This window comes from Mauremys reevesii, linkage group 2, assembly GCF_016161935.1.
Source record: "Mauremys reevesii isolate NIE-2019 linkage group 2, ASM1616193v1, whole genome shotgun sequence".
NCBI lineage: Eukaryota > Metazoa > Chordata > Testudines > Geoemydidae > Mauremys > Mauremys reevesii.
This window is the reverse complement of record NC_052624.1, coordinates 3,956,709-3,981,018: the sequence shown is the minus strand read 5'-3', so window position 1 is coordinate 3,981,018 and position 24,310 is coordinate 3,956,709. Positions and strand designations below refer to the sequence as shown.

At 46.3% G+C, this 24,310-nt stretch overlaps 1 protein-coding gene across 1 annotated transcript in view; it reads right to left on the bottom strand.

Annotated features, from left to right (window-relative positions):
- ELP6 (elongator acetyltransferase complex subunit 6) overlaps window positions 1-24,310 on the bottom strand; it is a 32,296-nt gene that overhangs the window by 3,870 nt on the left and 4,116 nt on the right. The window contains exons 3-6 of the mRNA XM_039527661.1: window positions 21,351-21,429; window positions 19,286-19,356; window positions 1,925-2,052; window positions 243-435 (exon numbers count right to left, since the gene is read on the bottom strand). Coding sequence (XP_039383595.1) covers window positions 243-435; window positions 1,925-2,052; window positions 19,286-19,356; window positions 21,351-21,429 — 471 coding nt within the window. The remainder of the gene's footprint in view (window positions 1-242; window positions 436-1,924; window positions 2,053-19,285; window positions 19,357-21,350; window positions 21,430-24,310) is intronic.

Sequence of the window (24,310 nt, the reverse complement as noted above, 5' to 3'; positions counted from 1 at the left end):
TTGGGTAGATAGCATGTAACTACCTGAGTTAGAATCTGGTCAGGATCCTAAAGGGGAAAGCCCCACCCACACAGGGAGCGCCACAGGATCTGCAATGGCCACAAGCAGTCAGGAACTCTGCCCATCCCTACAGAGCACGGTGCCTGCTCACCCCTGCTCAGCAGCACTGACTCAGAGGGAAGAGCACCACCTAGCGACCCAGGCTGTAGTTACTGAACTTTGGGAACACTACACAACAGTACCTTTAACTGGGAGCACACTGCAACTCTGCAGTAATGGATGAAATCCAAAACATCAACCGGCCTCACACCCAGGCTGAGCAGGACGCTGAGATCATCCACCAGCAACACGGGGCATTTCCAGGAATCACTACCAGAGGCCATCAGGGATGTCCGGACAAACTCATACATGGTTTTCAGGTTGGAGCCATCTTCGCTGGAAAGAAGAACAGAAATTCTCACTTGGCCTGGTCTCAGCATGGTTTTTGTACTGCAATAGCTATAGCACAGAATCGCAGCAATGTTGGGCTGGAAGCTAGTGTGGATCTGTCTATCTGAGCTGGAAGTTATGGCTCCAGCTCCTCTGTAGACATGCCCAGAGTTAGAGCAGTACAGCCTATCTAATGCGGATGCAGTTATACTAGCATAAATGTGCGTTGCACAGATATATCCACCTTTATACAGCTATAACTAGAGCCCTACCAAATTCAAGACCGTGAAAAATGCATTATGCACTGTGAAATCTGGTCTTTTGTGTACTTTTACCCTATACTATACAGATTTCACAGGGGAGACCAGCATTTCTCAAACTGGAGGTCCTGACCCAAAAAAGGACTGGGGGGTTTCACACGGTTATTGTAGGAGGTCACAGTATTGCCACCCGTTCCTCTGTGCTGCCTTCAGAGCTGGGTGGCTGGCGTGCAGCAACTGCTGGCCAGGTGCCCAGCTCTCAAGGCAGCCCCCCGTCTAGCAGCACAGCAATACCCTACCATGCCACCCTTACTTCTGCACTGCCGCCTTCAGAATTGGGTCAGGACCCCTGCAGTTAAACACCGTGAAATTTCAGATTTAAATATCAGAAATCATGAAATTTATGATTTTTAAAATCCTCTGACCCTGAAATTGGCCAAAATGGACAGTGAATTTGGTAGAGCCCTAGCTGTAACTGTACCCACACTAGTCAGGGGTCCCACTGCCTTAATTTAGTCTGCTTCCAAACTAATATAATGGGACAAATGCAGTGTGTAGTCAAGTGTCTACAGAAACCGGCCTTTGGAGTTATACGTCAGAAAACAGTAATAGCAGATCCCTACTGCAAAGCTCTGTCCTTAGCTGCCCTGGTGGCTTATACAGCTGAGCTTCAGATGGGAGAAAGATTCCCCTCTAATTAGCTCCTTAGTTTCAGTAATTCACTCAGCACTTTTACAGCTCACTGGCAGACTACAGAGTGCAAGGAAGGCAGGAACAGAGCAGAGGATGGAGCACAGTCCCTCTCTCAGCAGCCAGAAGAGAGAGGGAAAGGGATAATCTTAGCAGTCTGGGTATTTCAGGGTTTTGATTCATTTCCATTTGCGAGTGTGAAGTTAATGCCGGTGAGAATTGCTGGACTGACAGCCCATGAGAGCAACTCATTTTATTTAGCCACACAACAGGTACGGCCTGGACAGCTGCAGTGCAAACAACACACGCACTGCCCAGCGACTGTTGCCTCAGCCCTGCTCGGCTCAGGAGGGTTCGAGAGGGCGTTCAGTCCCAATCCTTCACCTCATTGCTGCAAAGTGAGGCCAGTTAGTGGTAGGTGTCATGCTGATGTCTGTGATGCAGATACCAGGAACCAGACTGAGAGCTCAGCATCACAACAGGTGGCAACATTTCTAATCCCAAGAGTTACTGGCTGTGCCTCTTCCAAAGCCCCAGAGCATTACCTTACAAACCGAAGGGGATTGGTCTGCCCCACATGCTGCTCCTCACCAAACAAGACATCAAAGCAGGATTTCAGGCCTTCCAAGAACACAAGCTGTCCCCGCTCCTTTGCTGCAGTCAGACTGACTCCCTGGAGGAGGGGGAAATAGTGTCATACACAAACAAACAGCTGCAGAAGAATGATACCAGTGGAGTCCCAAGTGGATCTGTGGCCTATTTTGATAAAGTCTCATCTAAACATGCTAATAAAGCCAATACCCAGCTGGATGTTGCACAGCCACTAAGTCTGCCAGTTCTGTTTCACACATTGCTGGACACACTTACCATCCCCTTTTCAGCAGATGGTCCCAAAGAACAGTCAGGAATAGCAACATCCAGACACTGAACCCTTCTGTGGCTTTTCAAGTTCACAGAACCTTAAAAACATACTAATTAAATGGGTCCTCGCATCACCGCAGGGACCCAGGTGGCATCATTGTTATCTTACAGCTGGGGAAGCCAGAGAAGTGAAATGACTTGCCCAAAGCCAGAGTGCGTGTGTAAAAGCCCAGATTAGAATCTAGGCATGCCTGGGTCCCCATCCTGTGCTGAGACAGGCTCTCCTTCCGAACTCTCTACTGCTTCACATGCAAGAACACTTGCTCTTTGCACCTCTCCTTTTGGCAGCAGGAGGATCAGGGCATTTTAGCACTAGCTCTCTATGAACCCAGCCTGACTAAATCTTGTGTCAAGCAGTCTCTAAACTTCCCAAGACAGAGTCTGGGATGGGGAGAAGGGAGGAATGACTGAGAAAGTCACAAAATTCTCCTCTACACCCAGCGCTCAGTAACTGTCCCCTCAGCCAGATGTGCACCACGCAAACCCAGCACTCAGCCAGGGCTCCAGAGACGAGCCAGTAACCCTTGAAGGGAGGCACTCATCGTACGCAGTAACAAGGTGATGGAATGTAGATCTTTTGGGCTATCTCAGGGTTTCCTATGGCACCCAGCAGCATGGTATCCAAGAGCTGATACTGTACTTTCCCACGTCTGAGCTCATCATTCCCCCACGTGCTCTGCTGTGAACAGTTCACTCATCTGGCCTTCAAGGACAGTGGAGGACTTACGATTGCCACCTTCTTACAACATTTTTTAGCCATCACTGTGGAAACAACAGTCACTTGGCAGCATTAATTCGTCCAATGTAGCTGCCACCCACAAGCCAGGTGTGCCTGCAGTTACGCAGAGCACTGTAAACAGGCCAACCCAGTAGCTGGGCGGTTTATAGAAAGTAAAAATACATCAGAGATTACTCTGCTGTTCCCTGCCCTGGCAGGGTTCCTACCCAGTTCTGTGCTTTGCCACCCAAGCCCTGCCTCAAACACTTTGGGATTCTTGGCAGCTGCTAGAGAGGAATTATTATTACAATTAAGTCTCCATTTACATGGGTTCCCAGGCACAACACTTTATGTTACTTAAATTCTAATATTTCTTCTCTAGCACCTTCCAAGAATCTCAACGTGCTTGACAAACACTGATTATCTGGCATCACAACCACCATTATCTCCATTTTACCATGAGGAAACTAAGGCAGCAGAGACAAAACTGACCTCAGGTGTAACTCTATTGATTTCACAGGACTTCTATATCAGAAGTGAATTTGGTCCAGACTCTGATTTTCAGGTGTCCAGAGCACCTGCAGCTCCCACGGACATCAACTGGTGTTACAAAAAGCCCTGCACTTTTCAAAGTCAGGCCTCAGCTGACTTGCCCATGAAGTCAAAGTCAACACCAGGGGCAGGAGAAAAGGTCCCAGTCTCCTGAGTCCCAGTCCATCGTTCAACTACTAGAACATCCCCCTTCCCTTTTTCAATTTGGCTCTCTTTTGTTGAGTCCATTGTAGCTGCCTGGCGTATTCATCTCTGGTTCACTCTGTTCTGGGGGAAAATCCGGCACCTGTTACAGCCATAATCAACCAAAGCTATTTCAGTAACACGTGTTCTTCTATCATCTCGTTTCAGGAGCACCTTTTCTAGCCATAAGATTTTTACACACTGATCTGACTATGCTTTTGAAATGAAGGTTGCTCCACGAGGGAGAAAGAGGAAAATTAGTGCAGACAGTTTTTCAGTGTTTTGGCTCACTAGAAATTGGGTTGCTAATCAGTACAATAGGCAGCCAGAGGAGCGAGGATAAGACAGAAAGTTTACCAAAGGGTGCAGCAAGCCTTGTTTCAATATGGCATTGCTCAATACTCACAACTGGCAAGCCAGGCTAAGATTGGTTCATTCTTGAATGCTAGGAGAGAGATATACCAGTAGGCCTGGCATATGTTGACAATAACAATGGTAGCTGTAATGTAGTGAGGAAGATTGCTTCTTTTCTTAGATGAGTTGCTAAGTGTGTCTGTATATCCACCTGAGAGAATTGCCGAAATCCTCTGAGGCAGGAGTCCCAGGAGAGATGGGATCCAGAGGCAGACAATAAATTTGTGAAGTTTCTAGTGTGCACAGTAGGGAGAAAGGTAAAAATAGCTATGTTCCTACAGCCTTAGTTAACTGCTTAATAAGCATTGTACATCATCTGAACCTCACAGCACTCCTAGGAAGCTATCCTCATTTAACAGACGGGGAAACAAACAGAGAGATGCAGTGATTTGCCCAAGGTTACACAGCAAGGTCAGTGGCTGAGGCAGGGATAGAGCCGTGTCTCCTGATTTCTAGCACCATGCTACATCTACCCCCTCCCTTATTAGATAATCAAAATTTAGGCTGCAACATGGTAGATTTCAGCTTTTTTCGCTTTCTTATTTGGAAAAGCTAGTGTGAGTGTCTGGTCTGTAAGAGATGTTCACTACAAGTGACTAGTTCCAGCTGTTTTGGAAGCTTGGCATTTTCCCAAAAGACCCTATCACAGACGGCAGCAGTGGGAGAGAAGAGAGAAGGTTTCACCAGACAGGGAGGAGGTCATTTCCAGGAAGGCTAACCTCGCATTCTCTTCTTTGTGGATGCACTCCTTCAGAGCTTATCAGCTGCCACATATGCACTGCTCGTGATATGAGAGGCAGATCTACGCAGCTTCCTTTCCCAGCTGGGCAGAGAAAGTCATTCATCAATGCTGATGCCAGACAAGGACTATACAAGGCAGTATAGAAAATGTGGCTTTGGTGCAACATTTTCCATCACTGCCAGTTGACAGGGTTGTAAATTTTGACAAATACCTTTTCACTTTCTCCCAGGAGAGACAGATCACAGCAACTCTCAATAGCAACACACACACACACACACACACACACACACCCCCCCCGAGGCTGATTTGGATTAAAACACTGTGGAAATCAAGCTTGCAGGTGATATTTACCCACTAGAATCCTGCCAAGAAAACAGGGTGGGAATGGAAATCATACTGAAGCTTATTATGCAACTAAGAAGTCACATCAGGGAAAAACCAGTTTCCAGGCCAAAAAAAACCCCAAACAAACATTCTATTACATGACAGATGGAAACAACCAAAAAGCCCGTGTGAAACATAGTTAGTTGCCCCCCTCTTGATAAACTGCTGAGCTGCGTTAAAAATCCCTGAGTGATCATACGCGGGTTAGTCCAATGTCGCCCGTGGGTAAAATAATGGAATAGTTAATTTGGGATGCTATCAACAAAGAATTGGAGGATGGAGGCTAAACATACAATTAATGCCAGTCAGCTTGGTTTCAAGGAAGGTAGGTCTTATCAAACAAGCGGCAATCACACTGTGGAAGGTAGCAAAGCCAGATTGCTACCAGTCAGTGGGAAATCATTTGGGAGTTGGAAAATCCACCATGGGGGCCATTGTCATGGAAGTGTGTAGGCCATTAATCGTCTCCTGCTATGCAGGACTGTGACTCCTGGCAAAGTGCAGGACATAGTGGATGGATCTGCAGCAATGGTGTTTCCAAACTGCAGTGGGGAGATAGGTGACATGCATATGCCTATTTTGGCACCAGCACATCTTGCTCACAGAGTACACCAACAGAAAGGCCTGTTTTTCTCTGGTTATGCAAGTGCTGGTGGATCACCAAGGAGCTTCACTAACATCAAAGCTGGCTGATCAAGTGAAGTACATGTTGCTCTCATTTTTAAGAGCAAAGGACCGCTCAGAAAGATGCAAACAGGGACATTGATTCCCAAGCGGCAGATTTCCATATTACGATGGGTTTGTCACTGATCCTATGAGTTCTATCACACCGGACAACAACCAATGTGAGCTTTCACTTCCACTAGGCATCCTAGGGTTTATGTTGTGAAGTAATAAAGATGAGTTATTTTTCCAAAAATAGAATTTTATTTACTAACAAAACCAGTGCAAAAAAAAAATCTGTAATTAAAAGCAAATACATTAAAAACTTTTGAAACAAATTAACAGGACAGAATTTAACAAGAGGAAAGAACACTCATATCCATTTCAGACCATTTTGGCGACACATATAGCACCCATAGCTCTCACAGGTCAGCGTTCGTGAAGCTGTCCTTATGGTCCCCTGGTGTGGTGTGGAAGGGATGCAGCCCCTGATGTCATGAAGAAATTTGGAGTGGGGGTGGTAAGGAGATGCCACAATGGAGTTCTCCATTGACTGCAAAGAGAAGTGAGCCCCTGCTGGTCATCAACAGTCTGCAGCATCTGTGTTTGCTGCTGAAGAAGCCCTATCATATCCAGGTGCATCTCCTTCTCCTTTTCCTGATGGGACTTTCTCCCGTATACTTTCTTTCTTTCTCCACGTGTCCTTTCCTCTGCCTAACACTGCAAGGGAACGAAAAGCAGAAAATTCTTCTTCTATTTGTTGTACTGCTACTTCTTTAACTAGGAACAAACCAAAGAGAAGTTGAACCCTGTGTTCTGCTACGTTGGGGTAGAGGACCGTTACGGTCGACATAGGTCACAAAGTGTCTACACTCCCACGGCATCGACCATGGCTCTATGTCATTCAGGGAGGTGGTTTTACCGTGTCACTGTCACAGGGCACTTATACTGACGGGAGACAAATTTGAGTCGATGCAAGGCGACATGTCAACCTAACTTTGTAGTGTAGACCAGCCTCTCTCTTGGGAAGCAGTGACTCCGAGAAGGACTTGGGGATTATCACAGATAATCACCTTAACATGAGCTCTCAGTTCAAGGCTGTGGCAAAAGGGGCTAATGCAATCCCTGGATGTGTACGAAGGGAAATATCAAGTAGAGGAAGAGAAGTGATCTTGCCTCTGTACACTGCATTAGTAAGACTGCTACTAGGATACCGTGTCCAGTTGTGGTGACCACACTTCAAGAAGGAGGGCCACATACATTTTCCAGGGACTGGAAAACAAGCCCTACAGTGTGAGGCTTAAGGCGTCCAATTTATTCATCTTACTGAAGAGAAGGCTGAGAGGTGACATGATCACTGCGTACAGGCACTAACACGTGGACAAGAGAGCTGACGGGGGGGGGGGGGGGAAGCGCTTTCCAACCCTGCTAAACAGGCACAGCAAGGTCCAATGTCTGAATGTTCAAGTTGGACAAATTCAATCTTTAAATAAGATGCAGTTCCCCTGCAGGGAGGGTGATTAGACACTGGAACAGCTTACCAACGGAGGTGGTGGAGTCCCCATCGCTTGGAGCCTTTAAGGCAAGATTAGAAATCTTTCTAAAAGATATGCTTTAATCCAGCTTCTTGGGGAAATTCTAAGAAGGAGGGGGGCTCAAGCTGGATGGTCATGAGGATTCCTTCTGGCCTTGGAATCTATGAATCCTCCTGTTCACTGTCTTCCTTCATGGGCCGGGGAGAACAGAATTGCCTTCATTGCCCTTAACATGCTTATAATGTTTGCAGCTCTGCTTAAAGACCATGGCTTCATCCCACAAGGATGAGGAAAGAAGTTTTTTTCCTGAAGCACAATTAGCCAGATGTATTCTAGGTTTGTTTCTCTTCACCTTCCTCAGAAGCATGAGAGATTGGCCACAGCTGGAGATGGGAGACCGGACAGGGTGGACCAGTTCTCTGATTAGGTACAGAGAATTCTCTGTCTAGAGGCCTTGCTGGCATGTCATTCTCACATGTTCAGGGTCAAACCAATGCCTTCCCGAATACAAATCTGTCTGTTTACCCCCAGGTCAGATTCGCAGAGACCTTGGGGGGGGTGTTTCACCTTCCTCTGCATCATGGACCAAGGATTGCCAGCTGGGATAACCGGGCAGATCACACCTAATCAATTCCCTCCCATTGCAGGGACCTCAGGCACTTGGTGGTACCTTGATCTCTCCTGTTCTCTGCCTGTCTCCTGAGGTCTGAAATACTTTAGTAGAATTAAAATCTTTGGGCTCAACATAGAGGTATCTGAGTAAAATTGAATGGCATGTGATATTTAATGGTCCCTTGTGGTCTGAAAATCCATGGTCTCATTGTGTGAGGTACTACATCATATACAAAACCGCAATCCCTGCCCCCAAAGAGCTTACAAAACCATACTGATTTCAATGATGCTGCTCCCCTGGATGTATTCAGAATCTCTTCTGCAGACTTTAAATAACCAGAACAAGTTTCCACGACTTTTTTCTCTGTTAAAAAGCTGATATCAGTCAAGGAGAGGGAGAAGGACTCTACTGTTACTTGTGCAATGGCAGTGGAACTCTTAAGAGTTCTGATGGAAGGTCATCACCAGCAGAGCAGGCGCTAGGAACCCAGCTTTGACTTGGCAGTGCTGGTACTTAGAAAAAAGAAAACTAAACATCTTTTATCTTGTAAATTGAGCAAACTTTGTTCTGGAGTCAATGAGACAAGAAACAGAGAAACACACCAGGCTCTCTTTGGAGAATCACTTCAGAGTACAGTATCACTGTCACCCCACTGTAACAAAAAAGATTGTGGGCCAAGTTTTCCACTGGTGTAACTTGCCACTGTGCCAACTTTACACCAGCAGAGAATTTCTTGCTCTGTGCTAAAGCTGTGATTTCCGTAGCGAGTAAAGCCATCCCTTTAGATTTTAAGTTCTTCTGGACCTTTTTTTTTTTTTGTCCAGAGCCTAGCACAATGCAGCCTCTCGCAGAAACAGAAATAAGTAACAATCACCACGTTTCTAAGTGTTTTGAGATCCTTTGGAATGAAGCCTCATAAGTATACAATGCAATTATATTACTTATGCCTTGGACTTCCAAATCCCACTAAATAGAATAGGATTATCATTTTAGTAATCAGCTCCTCTGTGCCTGGGACATTTTAGCTAGGAGATATTAGTGTCAGTGGGCCAAAGGCTCTACTTTTTGTTAAAATTAACATAATTTGTACATATAAAATCACACTGAGATCATCGAACGTTAATAGATAGCGCTAGAGTCCAATCTGCAGCCCTTACTCATCTGGACTTAAATGGGACTCTACTCACATACGGGCTATAGGACCTAAGGAAGGGCCTGATTCTTAAGTACAATTAATAATCCCGTGCTGAACTACAAGGTAACTGCTTTTTATAATAGCCCCTCCCCAACAGAAGGGCCTTGCCTACACTGGGGATTTCAGCCAGAGGTGCAAAACCCTAATACAGACAGGCAAAAAACAAAACCAAACCCTGTACATGCTATGATTTGTACTGGTGAGTGAAATCAGAGGAAGCTGCATCCATGCAGATTGCGGCTTAGCCTGCCTCCAGTAGGAGTCTGCGGTAGTGCAGCTACACTGACAGTTGTAATTGGGGAAAATCCCCACTGTAAACAAGGCCCAAGTCTAATAGCCAAATTATCCATCCATGAAACACCTGTATTAAGATTGACACTGTGTTAATTTAGACAGAAGTTGATGTAACCTCTGCATCAGATCCAAGATCTTATTGCAAATCTAGGGGGCTTTAAATAACCCATGGCACAACCTTCAATGTCAAAGAGCCTCCAAGGAATTCAAGGACTACCATCCACACAGAGAATCCTGAAGTTATAATATAAGATTAACTCAGAGCACTGAGCCCAAAGTCAGGAGATTTAACTGTCTCTTGGAATTCCCCAGGGAAGAACTGGATTGTTCCTTTCAGCACATCCCTTTATGGACAATAACATTGTTCAGAGCAGTGAAGAACAAAACATTTCAATCTGCATCACACACATGCTCCAACTACTCCTCATTGTTCTCTCACTTTTTCAGAGTCTCCCAGGAGAGAGAGAGATGACAGCAACACCTATTAATAACAAACACATAGGCCTTGTCTGCACCGGGAAATTGCATCAGGACAGAAATCATATTAACCAACATGATATACCCCTTAATGTAAGCAAGGATGCTCACGGCTGGACATGGTTATCCCTAGGGCACTGTCTCACCTAGCTGCTAAGTGACGTTTAACATCATGTTAATTAACACAGTTTCTAACATGATGCGATTTCCCCAAGGTAAACAGAGTTGCCAGCTTGGCTGCAAATCTCCCCGCTCCAGCTGCCTCAGTAGTGGTGAGAACTGCTCCCTGTTACAGCTGCCACAGAACCAGCAGAGTCCACCAGAAGCTGATTTGGGCTGAAGTGTGGAGATCTAGTTTGCAGGTGCTATTACTTACTACAATCCTCCTAAGAAATGTGTGACTGGGAGGAGAAAATAAAACTTTACATGAAATCTCATCATCTTACCAAGGAAAACTCATTCCACTCACGTTGGGTCTGAGCTCTCCGCCTGTTCATCTCCTATTACAAGGGAATAACTGGGCACTAACTTTTGTCTCTTGCCTTGTTCTTAGATTGTAGGCCTCTTGGGACAGGGACCCTCTTTTTGTTCTGTTGGTTCAGTGCCCAGCACTATGGGTCCTGGTCTGTGACTAAGGCCCCTGTGTGCACTGGGAATACAAAATAAATAAATAAGTGAAATAAGCAAAATGCAATTGCTTTATAAAGCACCAAACCCAACCCACTGGCCATGGCACAGAACACCTCAGCTTTACAAGCATCTTTCCCCCCTTGTGACACAGTGCAGAGAACCAGCAGCTGAACCAGCACTCTGGTCACGGGAAGTCCAATTAGTCCTGGAGAGGGCCTGACTGAGGGAAGGGGTGACTAATTACTGGAGCAGCCTGGGCTGGGGAAATCTGAGGAGCTATTTATCCAGTTAACTGCAAGAGTAGAAAAGGAGCAGAGGAAGGAAGTGCAGGGGGTGGAGAGATCCCTTCCCTCTCTTATTGACTATATGACACTGTACAGAGAATTGCTGCATGGAACGGAAAGAGGGTGGTGGCTGATCAAACAAACACAAAGTACATGGTGGTTACAGAGCAGAGGTGTCGGAGCCGCTTACAGAAGACAGGAGCAGAGGGCCGTGCCCTGTTACAAGTGGGGGCTTGTCCGGGATCTGCCTTATTCATGCTGACAGAGAACCTGCCATGGCAGCTGGTGCAGAGGCTCAGCAGTTGAGGCAATGGAAGACATTTCAATGGCTCAGAGAACAGCAGAAGGAGATGCAGAAGACCCTGCCAGCCTTCCAGCACACCCACCACCTGGACAGACAGTCCCTGTTACAGGGCAGGCTGAGCAACAGAAAAGCCTGCAGGATTTTATTCAAGAGCAAGCCCATGCACAGCAGCAGATACTCCAAGGTCTGGCGAGTCCTGGAGTGGGGTACAGTAACCGGACACAGGCGGTTGGCCTCTGTAAGACAAGCCCTGTGGATGACCCTGACCAATTCTTGGTTGCTTTTGAAAGAGTAGCAGTATGGGTGCAGGTTTGGAAAAGGGAACCTTGGCCCTATAGCTAGCACCTACTTGACAGGGGAAGCTCAGGAAACCTACATGGTAGCGGCCATGGGACTGTAATATGGTTCAGGCAGCCATGCTAGAAAAGACAGGCTTGTCCACCAGTCAAAGTTTTGGGCCACTAGATGGACTGAGGTGTGTCTGTAAGAGACTGGTATACTGGGAACCAAGAGGGATGTGGAAATTCTCCAAAAAGGGCCCTATTTTGGGAGTTTAATGTACTCACCATACGCAAACCCACATCATATATCACTTGAACGTTTATTTTATGTATATTTACATGGGGTATGATGTGGAGCTTTCAAGTGGTGCCATAAGCCTGTAGATGAGGTGAAACAATAGTACCCAAAATGAGAGAGCCTGTTTTTCCCATAGTTCTGGAAATATTGCAACATAGCTACAGTTTTTACTGTTTACGTTCATATCAACACCTTAATGTGGTATTTATTGGTCAGAGCTCCCAACCAATAATGTATTAAAATATTTTGAATGGTTTTGCATGGGCAAGAATTTTTTCTTCAGAAAGGAAGAAGCATGTGGCAAAAACAGCAAATATCAGCATTCTGAAATATACCAACATGAAGTGTTTTCACATCAGATATTCTTAATTGTCAACGTTATTCACACGTGACTGTAATAGTTTTCTGTGTTTCCAGTTGAAATTTGCTGGCCAGATCAGTCTCAAACTGAAGGTTGTACACCAGCAGCAATAGCTTGCTGTGTCCATAGTTTGTACTGTACAGGGGCAGATACAATGTACATGAATTCCTAATGTAATGCTTCCTCTCCATTTGTAAGCTTTTACATATACAATGTAGCATCTACTTTACATGGTAGAAGGTTTTAATTTGTAATTACCTAGACATGCAGTACTAGCCTTTGAAACAGTCTAGAAACTTGCCTTTTAATTCAGTGACACTTACGCACAGGTCAGTATTTGTGTTAGAGATGACAATACACAGCTTCATATTACGAATATGTAAAAGCCATGAGAGAAAGAAATAGCCTAACAAGAAGTAGTTAAGACAAAGTCCACAAACAAGTCCTTGCCTCTGCACTGAAAAGGGGTGAAGATCATGTTACAGCTCTCACCAACCATGTCATCAACAATGTGACAAACCCATTTGATCCTGAATCACATCCAGAGGTGCTTACCAACACATCTACTGCATGTAACATGAGATGTGCAGGAGTCTCAACTGAAACAGATGTTGGTTAAGAATAAATGGAGAGATTTATGAACGATGCACTTGATTCTGATGGGACACACAGCTGCTTCAGCTCAGTCAAGAAATCTGGTATCAGAACATTTAGTGACTTGGTCAAGACGACCAAATTGAAGTCTGGCAAGGGAGGAATATTCACCAGAGCTGTCTGTCCAGAAACTGTTTTCCACAGAGCCAGGTCCTTAGCAAGATGCAGAGATGATGTTTCAATGGCAACTGTTCTCAGTCACCCAATAGGACCTGTGCCTATGTCCCTCTTCTATGGTGAAGGAACAATGATAAGAACAGACAAAGCTGAACTGGGGCATCAGCTGGAAGCTCAAGGTGAAAGAATACATGAGCTACGATCATGCAAACAAAAATCAGAGTGTACATGGCTATCACGCAAATGACGGGTAGAAACAAATTCCACACATTCGATGAACTGGCTGCTGAGTCATTGAGGCAGGTCCTAAAAGGATTTGACAAAGCTAATTCTGTAATCTAAGTCTTTGACAGATATGGCAACAGTAACTCTGAAAACTGCAGAAAGTCAGAACTGGACAGGATCTACAGTTGGGTGCAAGAAATATCAGGTGATTGGTGATCAACCTGTGCCTCGTTGGGAAAAGTTTCTAAACATGGCATTCAACAAGCAGTCACTTGCAAAATTCCTCTGTAAATATATGGTTCAAAATGCACCTGAAAGTGTAGGCGCACACCCAATACACGCATTCCTTTTTGCAGGAAGCTTTTCTAATGATGAAGTAGCAAAATCCATCATGAGTAGAGGTGCTGAAGAAACCCAAGATTTGTCCAGTACTCAAGAGGAAGCAGACACAAGGATCCTGCTGTATGCAGTATGTGCCATCATGGCTTTTGGGTCTTGGTGTCCTGATACAGACATTTTCCTCCTTGCTGTTCAGCACTTTCCAAAAATAGAACACGCATAACATGTGGTTTGAAATAGGCATCATTACCAGCACAACTGACAAGCTGTTGCTTCATACCAGAGCATGCGATTTGTGATGCACTTACTCCTGACTTCCGCTGTACATGCATTAACAGGATGTGACTCTGTGTCATCCCTATTTGGTATTGGGGAAAAAATGTGTTTAATGTTGTCAAAACAAAGAGAGCTTATCACTTCAGCGATATTGCCAAATTGGGAGAAGGTGACAGTGTCACGGAGTGTGGGGGAGTCCGGCCCTGCACCCCTCTTCCTGGGACTCACAGTGACTCTCAGCCAGCCAGTAAATCAGAAGGTTTATTGGACAACAGGAACACAGGCTACAGCAGAGCTTGTAGGCACAACCAGAACTCCTCAATCAAGTCCTTCTGGGGTTCAGGAAGCTTAGTCCCCTGAATTCCAACCACCCAGCCCAAAACCGAAACTAAACTAAACTCCCTCCAGCCGGCCCCTTCCTTTGTCCAGCTTCCCGGGTACGGGTGCTGACACACCTCCCTGCTCCCTGGCTCAGGTTACAGGGTTAGGTCCTGTCCCTCACCTAAAGTAATCCCCAGCTCTCCCATCCCCCACACAGACAGTCCCTACTCCATCACAGACAGACAAGCCGCAATTTCTGCAGCAAGTAAGTTGGTAGCAGGGCTGTATGACCAGAGCGGGAAAGAAAAGGAGACCCACAGAGATCTGAATTACTTGCACCTCAAAGGACAAGTCACTGGCCAAATTCCCACCATGTGAGGATAGTTTTGAAGAGCATGTCAAAAGAGCATCTTGGCAAACAAAGATTGAATGTCTGCGCACACAGGTAAACCAGATACTGGATCACCATTGCAACACAGATGGAAAAATGTGGATGATGAACTATTTTCTGGATTCTTCAATGGCCCAATGGCATCTGAGCTTCTACAAGGCCTGTAGCAGTAGAGATCGGTGCACAATAAACTGTGTCTGTAGTCAGAACAATCATCACTGCACTGAACCGTGGACATGCCAAGGAAATGAAGACTGTGGTAACCCCCCTCCACTCTCAGAGATAATAAACAAGATAATGATAATGAGGTTGACTAGAAATGTCACCAGCTCTATTACATTTCAGTGATACCCATACAAATTATTAGATTTAGTTTCACCCTTCAGATTGTTGTTGTGTTGCTCTGAAGTCACAAAGAAATCCAATTTTTTCTTGAGATAATACATAATCATTAAACTAACAAACAAATGCAAATATTTCAAAATGGTCATTTTAATGTGTTGATGTGTCACTGTTTATCCCCATTTTCACCATAACAGCACCATATCATACCTCATCTTAAAGTAGACATAGTAAATTTCCAATGGATGTATGATGTGCTTTTATGTAGTGAGGGTACATTAAGTTGATCAAATTAGTCATGTCTGCCACTTGCCTGTTCTAGATCCAATTCTATCACTGACTTGCTGACCTTGGGGAGTCACTTACCCCCTCCATGCCTCACTTTCCCCATCTATGCCTGTTTCACTGGGCACTGAAAGACAATTCATTAATGCTTGCAAAGTGCTCGGAGAGCCAAAGATGGAAGGTCCTAGAGAAGTGCCATCTTACTGTATGTCACGGCTCCACGGGATCAGTGCTATGCCCCCAACTTTGGAACAATCTGTGACAGCTTCATTGCCTCCTTAGACTGGACCTCTGGGCCTTCAGCACCCCTTCTTCACCCTGTGAGCTCTGTTCAGCGAGTCCAACTGAGACAGACTCCTGAGGGATTAATGCACCTCGTCCAGCATTTGCAGTGACACTCATACAGCATTGTCAAAACAGGCGGGTTTATTCGTTAACTGGAACATGGCATAGGAAGTCCTGTGGGTAGTCTAGTGAACTGAAGGTTAAAGCACAGTCCATTCTGGTTAGCCCAGAGCCTAGCCAAGCTGTTGTGAACCCCTTTGTTCCAGCTCTGTCTCTCCCTCTGACCTCCTTGGTCATTCTCCAGGTGAAAGCCCTGGCTCCTGCTAGCAGCCAGCTCTTATTCCCCGCCTCCCCACATCACACCTTCCCAGTCCTTTGTTCTCCAGGTGGAAAATGTTGCTCAGCTTCCCTCCAGAGAGGTGGGGAAATCCAAATCCCTCTGGGTCCTTGGTTGGTTGATGTCAATGGCTGGGCAATTGGATTTGCCACTGTCTTTTCAAATGTTCCTCTGATATGGGGGCTGTAGCAGGGTGGACCCCTGCTCCGGCCCTGAAGGGGTTAAAAACAGCCCTGGGAAGGGGCCGAGGCTTGAGAAAACAGCCTTTAGGCTGGGCTGATTGGGGGAAGTGGCTGCAGCTGGGGCCACGCCGCAAACTGAGCCCAGGGCCTTATAAAAGGCCAGGGAAGCCAGAAGCAGACAGTCTCCCTTTGGCTATAGAGGGAGAAGGGCCTGGCTGCAGGGAGCTTGAGACTGGATACCTGAGTGAAGCAGGACTGGGGAAAGGCTGAGGAGCTGGGGAGCTCCAGCCTGGAAAGCCCCAGGCTGCAGCCTAGCATTGGCCTAACAGGTACTGGGGGTTGCAGAGGGCAGCCCAGGGACAGGCCAAAGCAGCAGGTCCAAACCCTCCCTGCCAGTGATGAGTAGGCTGATACTGCAGTCTGCCCCAGGACGTGGGGCTAGACAATGACTGGCAGTAGCCATACACTGAGGCAAGGTGGGGATAGAGGGTGAGGGTTCCCTGAGGAGGGGAGACCCAGAGAGAAAGGGGTTACTGCCAGGGGACAGCACCCCCATGTAAAAGGGCACCGGGTCCAGGGAGGGACACGGGGGGGCCAGAAGACAGGCGGATCACCGGCCTGCAGAGGGCGCTCCAGTGCTGGAAAACGAGCTAATTCCCCGGGATCACCAGCAGGAGGCGCCACAGGAGTGAGTCCGACCCGTCTACAGGGGCCAACGCCCAGACACCTAGGCAACAATCACACCTATATCTCTTAGCCTGCCCTGAGAGCAAACAGACGGTTTCCACTCCCACTACATAATAATTAAGCATATAGGCGAAATGGAGGCACAACCTCATAAATATATTACAAACTATTGCCACTTCATCCCATTATGTTATTCTGAAATTGTAAGGTGTTCTAACTCATTGTTAGAAACCAAGAATCACCTAGAACCAATGTGGTACATCACAACATAAGGTCTGTCTACACCGCAATCAGACTTGTGAGTGCAGCACATGTAGACATACCAGAGCTAGCTTTGAGCTAGCTAGCCAGCAGTGAAACCATGACAGCATGAGCTAGCCTCTTGAGTACATACCCAGGATTCTGGGCGGGCTTGTACATTCCCTGCTGCCGCAGCTTTCTTGCTGTTGTTATTCAAGCAGGCTGGCTGAAAGCTAGCTCAGGTATGTCTACACATGCTGCACTCATGCCGCTGACAGCAATGTAGACACAGATCCATAGTCTTGGGACAGCAGACAGAAAACTAAATATGGACTTTCAATGCAATCAAAGGGGGCATGAATCAGCATTCATTTCGGACTCCCAGTCAGTACCTGGCCCAAGCCAGGGAAGCTAATGGTCCGGCCAGCGGACTAAATTCGGTGATGAATCCTGGTCACCTGGGGCATGTTGCGCATACGCTAAGAAGAATGCAAACAAATAAGCCCATGAAATCTTGAATTGCATCCAAAGGCATCATGTTACCCAGTGAGGCAGCAAGTGTTCCTCGCTACAGCACTAATGAAATTGCACCTACCAGGCCAGATTTAGTTTAGTTTAATGCTGCCAGAGACGAGGGAAGGAATTCAGAGAAGAGTAACAAAAATGATTAAGTTGATGGAGGGACTCAGATTTACGAAGGAAGACAGAGAGCTAAATATATGCAGTTTGGCTAAGCATTGACTAAGGGGGAAACAGGGTGACTGCACACAAGTCTGGGCAGGGTGTAAACACCAGACAGGCAGAGGAATGTCTTTAGGTGGTACAAGGTTTACCTACAAGTAACTGAATAAAGTTCAGCAAGGGATGATGTTTAGAATGACTGTTAAGGACTTAATTGGAATCTCTCTGAGACTGTTCAGTGTCTCCAGATATTTCTAGGGCTCCTCCCCCACACTCCCAGTCACCTGTGTAACCAAGCTTCCCCAAGAAGAAACCCCATACTGGAGTTACCTAGGCCTGAAGCAGACACTGCAGAGAGTAACCCTGCACTGGCTGCTCAGGGCTGGCCATGGTGGTTGAACTGATCTTTTTCTACGATAACAATGGCTTTCCAGCCCATTCTGCAGGAGCATGTCAGTGACTTTGATTGCTCCATCTCAGGGATTCTGAACCTTTTTCATAGCACAGACTCTGCCTTAATAGAGATTGTTTCATGGTCCCATCTCCCCACCCATTTGCAATTGCATAACATCACTGCGGCAACTACACCCATTGCTTGACTAAACCACATTTAATGTATTTTTAGCTTCTTTTAATATTATGTAGCAGACAGAAACAAGGAGGAGAGTTAGCACCACGTAACCAGCCAGCTCTCCCAAGGCCACAAGTAGATGCTCCACAGATCTCATATACACAGCCACTGCTCTGCCTTATTTTGGGCCTAATGCACAAACCACCGAGTAGGTAAAATACTATGTTATCCATTCGGTTCCACTGCCATATTCACTCAGCACAGCCCTAAGCTTAGGTCTAACCCAGCTGCAGCACACTGCAGGGATAGACATAAGCGGAGACTGGCCACGTGGATTTGGTTACCTGTGCCCGTCTCCATATAACAAATATGGGGACCACTGAACCCAATATCAAAGTTCTCAAGGATTCCTAACCTTGGACAGCTGGTAACAATCTGCCAGACCTGAAAAATGCTTTAGATTCCAGTACTTTGGGCCAAAATGAACCTGGGAGTAAGTGTATTAAATGCCCATTGAGGTCAGTGGAGCTGCACCCACTTACACCTAAACTTACTTTAGTTCTTAGATACAGTCTCTTACTAAACTTTTAACAGAATTAATCAGTGTTTAAAATCTGCCCCAGTTGAATCAAAAGCTTTCCTCTGAGAAATGTCTGCTAGCTCCCTGCACATTTAAATCATCCTTCTCCCCAAAATGACGGTGCTTAGAAAAGATAACAATGTACATCAAAGAGCTAACCCTGTAACAGGAGCCGCATGCTAAAGATCTACTTTCAATGGAGGGAGAAGCAAGCCCTGAACTCAGGCTCAATGCTGAACATTCACAACTTCCATTGACTTCAAAACGAGTTGAGTATGCTCGGTGCTTCATGGGATCAGGCGCATGCATTGTAAAAGACTCGGATTTTGGGGGATGAACATGCAAGTTACGTATAGAAAATCCTGTTTGTGTCTACCACTGCTTTCTACTGAACACAAACTGAGTTACGTTACTGGCCAGAATCAGACCGTCATGGAACAGAAATGGCATTGCTCTCAAGTGGCAGTAGCTTCCAAAGGCTACAAGCCCTAACCCCACTACTCAAGCACGAATGATAGTTGCGATCATATTCCAAGAGACTTACCAGCTTCTGTGCTATGATGTTATAGTGACTGAAGGACTGGAGCAGGGCCACAAAACAGACTTTACAGCCAGCTGGGAAATAAGACGAGACACGTTATCCCTTCAATGTTGTAAGCTCCCACTATCAAGGCATTTGCAATGAAGAAGAGTCAGTCAACCAAAAGCCTATCAAAAAGAGCCCAAGGGGAGAAGACTCTCACCACACGATGGAGTCACTGGCTCAGATTTAATGTAGGTTTATTTTAAACATTTAAATAAATGGTCTCTCCCCCATTTAAAGAAAACTTTGTTCAGTTAAAAAAAAATTAAAATATTGCTTTAAAAAAAGCCACGTATATCTCCCCTCCCTGCTGCCATGGGAGCCCCAAGCATTCTCTACTGCTGGAGAGTCTTTAAAATAAGGACTATGGGCCACACCAAGACATGGTCTAGTCTGATGAATTAACATCTCTTGGAGTATCAAAAGACCCTTTCATTTGGCTATCATGGGGCACGCACATGGTTTAGTCCTTGTCTTGACAGATCCACAAGCTTGGACATAATGATAAATGAGACATTTCAACACAGAAGTCTCTTTTAAGATACATACATACGGGTTTTTGGAAAATAAAGGCCCTGGCTGTTTGAGGAACATAAAACACAGTATCCATCAGAAACACGGTCTTTGAGATTTGGGGCACATGGAATTAATTCAATGCAATTGCTTCTCCCCACTGCAGACTGTGGCTTAGTAAAATGAGTTCAGTTGGGTCAGTTTAGCCTACAGTGAATGTTCAATGATGTCAGAAAGTCACCAACCAGTCTGGCAGTTTCTGCTAGCCAGTGACATTATACTCAAACAATACGGATGTGCTACCAATCAGGATTGAGGATCACTGGCAGAGTTGCGGAGGGACTCAGCACTGAAACAGGGGGTGTTACAAGGCTGGACTGAGGTTCACTGGCAGAGTTTCTCTATCTGGATATTCCAATAGCACCCATTGCCAAAGGAGATGACCAAGCATAGGAGCTTTGGGGTGGGTCTCAGGACTAACAGGAGCACAGGATTGTGGCGCATGGATGGAGTACTGTGAGGGATTCCAGGACAGCAAAGGGTGTTTGCTGCTCAGGAATGCAGTGCACTGGCAGAGCCGGGCTGGGGCACAGAACTACATTATAAGGGAGTGCTGAGGATCATAACTGAAGTCCATGGGAAGCCTGCATGGTGCATAGGTCAATATGCAGCTGTATACATCCTTCACTTTCAAAAGCACTCAATATTTTACATTCAGTTCAAACAAATGAAGAAAAAGTTTGGCAAAATTCTTTCCTCAGGGACACCCCTGCAACCCCTCTGAGTGCAACAGGGATACACAGGCATAACGGAGGACAGAATTTGATGCACCAGCACCTATGTGCTAAATATCAATGCAGGTTGGGAAGGCTGGTTCCTGAGAGCCACATTACATCACAATCCAAACCGATTTATCCAGAACTGCAGCTTTGCCATGAGAGGTTTGGAAAAGTCCAGGGCTCCTCACAATAGTATTTAAAACAATCCAACTAGACAGGCCTGCTCTGCTGTAGCAGATGAATCATTAGCAGGAGAGACACTATTACTCAACTTGCCATTTGGGCTGGTTTTTTGTTTGTTCTTTTTTAAACGCAGTCATGGGTACCAGAAAGGTTGCTGCTATTTGTAACATAATATTCCTTTTACATTTCAAAACGTGTGGGTCGTGATTGTGCTTATGTTATATAGCAACTTCCAGCCCTAACAAACCAGAGCGTTTGACAACATTCATTTAATTTCACAACATCCCGATGTCTAAGCACGCTTTGCATTTTGCAGATGGTGAAGCTGAGCCACAGAGAGATGAAGTGACTTGCCTAAGATCACAGAGAAAGCCCAAAGGCAAGTTAGGAATAGAGGTCTGACTCCCAGTGTCCTGCTCAAATGAGAAGAGGACACAGTCTCCCTAAAACCAGGCTTTATCCCATCAGATATAGTTCATGTGTCGGCTGGATGATTCTACCAGGGCGACGCAAGTCACACCTTCTCTGCAGAGCTCCACGTTCTCACATACCTTTGAGATAAAAGGAGAGGAAGTGGTGCACCAGGAAGCTGCCATCTGTCTTGGTGTCGCGCAGCAATGTGAGCTTCCCCTGGAAAACAATGAGCAGAGAACCTTAAAGAAAGGAGAGAGATGAGGGGGGATTTGAAGCAGTCTTCAACTACCTGAAAGGGGGGTCCAGAGAGGATGGTGCTCGGCTGTTCTCAGTGGTGGCAGATGACAGAACAAGGAGTAATGGTCTCAAGTGGCAGTGAGAGAGGTCTAGGTTGGATATTAGGAAACACTATTTCAGTAGGAGTATGGTGACACACTAGAATGGTTTATCAAGCGAGGTGGTGGAATCTCCATCCTTAGAGGTTCTTAAGGCTTGGCTTGACAGAGCCCTGGCTGGAATGATTTAGTTGGGGTTGGTCCTGCTTTGAGCAGGGGGTTAAACTAGATGACCTCCTGAGGTCTCTTCCAACCCTAATCATCTATGATTCTAGGTGGCAAAATTAAAATGCTGATCCCCCTCCCCACATCACACCTACGAAGGTGGCAGAATCAATGTTGATTGAGGCACAGAGCTATGAGGGGGTCTCCACTGCTATTTGTGACTGGTTACAGGGACGAGTCCTACACAGTACAGACTGCTCCTCAAGCTGCCTCTGTAGATTCGTCCCTTACAACTAGCACCAAACCCTTAGATTCAGGGAAGGGTCCCAGCTACCTCTATAAATTCTACCACATTAGGAGAGCTATGATTGGCTCCCAGCATGGATTGGTCTTGAAATATGAACAGGACCAAATGGTGGTAAGTGTTCCCAGATTGTGCTACAGCCCTGCCAAGTCCAAAGCTGTAGCAGGGTACAGAAATATGCTTCAAACACAGTGCAGCTCTGTCTGCAATTTATTTTAAGGTTTTCATCTGGCCCAGGACAGATGTAGCAGGCTGATTTCAGATGGAAAACTAACACCTTGTTCATGCTGTCATCAGGCCCAGCCAGGATAAACATGTTTGTCACTAGCAGAGTTCTAGTCAGTTACCCTCATCAGTGTAGGCCCAATCTACACTACAAAATATAGTGTCTGGATGCTGTGGCTAGGGCTACCCTAGCCTCCTGCCCTCCAGAATTTCCTACTGTTGTTACTGCTGGCGCAACTCCGTTAGTAGCAATAGCAGGAACACTAGTGTAGGCAAGATGCAGGGGGCTGCTGAAGTTCTGACCACTCTGTGTAGTCTGTCTATGCTCAGAGCAGGTCTAGACAACATGATGGTAAAACACAAGATACCAGTCTACCACTGGTGGTAGCAGTAGTGAGAAATTTGGGGGGGGGAGGGGGAAGAGGGGAACTGTAGCACAAATTGCCATTAAGGGGACAAGCGGATCTAGGCCCTCCCCCTCAACCAAGTGGGAGGAGCCATTGGACCCAGGTCACAACTCAATACAGGGGACAACAAATAAATACAGGAACAGGAATAAGGTCAAAGATTGAAAATTAGGGATCCAGAGGAGGACACCGAGCAGAGAACCCCAGATAGTGGACACTGCCCAGAGGCATTCTGCCTAGAGGCGTGATCAGGTAAATAGGGCCCTTCCAATTTCATGGCATGAAAAATGTGTCAGGGACCATGACATAAGTCCTTCTCAGTGAAACCCGATGTCCTCTTGTTGCTGCAAAAGGGACAGGTGTCGGGGAGGTTATGAACCATGCCAGCTACACACCCGTGCTTACAGCTCCATGTAAGAGCAGCCGACTAATACCCCCAGCGGTGTGTGGAACCAGAGTGAGAACAGACTGACTCACTGGGGTTCCTTGCCCTCCTCAGGTGGCAGCAGGTCCTGTTACTTGGGGTCAGGGCAGGACATGAGGGCGAGGCAGTGGATGGTATGGAGCATGAACTTGTACAGATGTTCTCCAGGTGCAGTTTGGAGGCGGACCAGCTGGCTGTCACTCAGATGACTCAGGTGAAGTGTTGGAGCAGCCAGGGCCCAATGACAAGCTCTGGAGGGTAGGGGTGAGCAGGGATCACCCTCCCACAGGACCCACTCAAGGGAAGCAAGGGGGGGGAAGTGTAGTGTGGACAAGACTTGTGTTAGAGCAGGGCAGTACCCTGACTATTATTACCTGGTTCAGTCTTGCCTGGGTAGTTGCAATCAAGCATTTCCATGTTATAATATGATGCCCTGGTAACATAACAACTGCAGAAATGAGCTAACCAGGGGGAAGACACGGAGCAACATGCACCACAGTTTGGCTAGAACAGTTCCACATAAATCCTCCGACTACAATGATAACGAAACAGGACTAGAACTCAGAGTAAACAACTGGTTTTGTAGCCTGTCTTTCAGCACGCTGTGCAATATGCCTCAAGTCTATTCCCACTAATAATAAACACTTAGGCTATGTCTACACTGCCATAGTTTTTGTTGCCAAGAGCTTAATCGCTGATAAAAAAGAGTGCTTAAAGAAAACCACTGTTGTGTTTCACATTGTCTTCCACTGGAGGCTCAGCATGTTCACACTTGCAGCACCAATGAGAGCAGTGCACTGTGGGTAACTATCCCACAGTGCAGCTCTCCCCCTTCTGCCGCTAGGCCTTGTGGGAAGGCGAAGGGGATTGCAGCGCATCATGGGTCCAGGCTTAATGCCCCATGATGCACTGCTTTCCATCCCAGCATTCCATGTGCTTCTGTCTTCAGTTTGCAGAACATTTTTCAATGTCCCTTGTTTTCTGCTTTCCCTGCCACATCTATCTGCAGGAATGTAACCCGCACTGCTCTCCACTGCTCTGCTTACTCTCACTAGCACATCATGAGCGGCAGTGGAGTTAATCTTGAAGCTACAAAGGCAACAACAGTCACAGTTGCTTGACGCGGTGTCCTGACATGGAAAGCAGCAACATTAGATTGCTTTTGGCATTCACGGAGGAGCTGAACACAGTGGAATGTCGCTCTTGGGCTCGGGAAACTAGCACAGAGTGGTGGGAT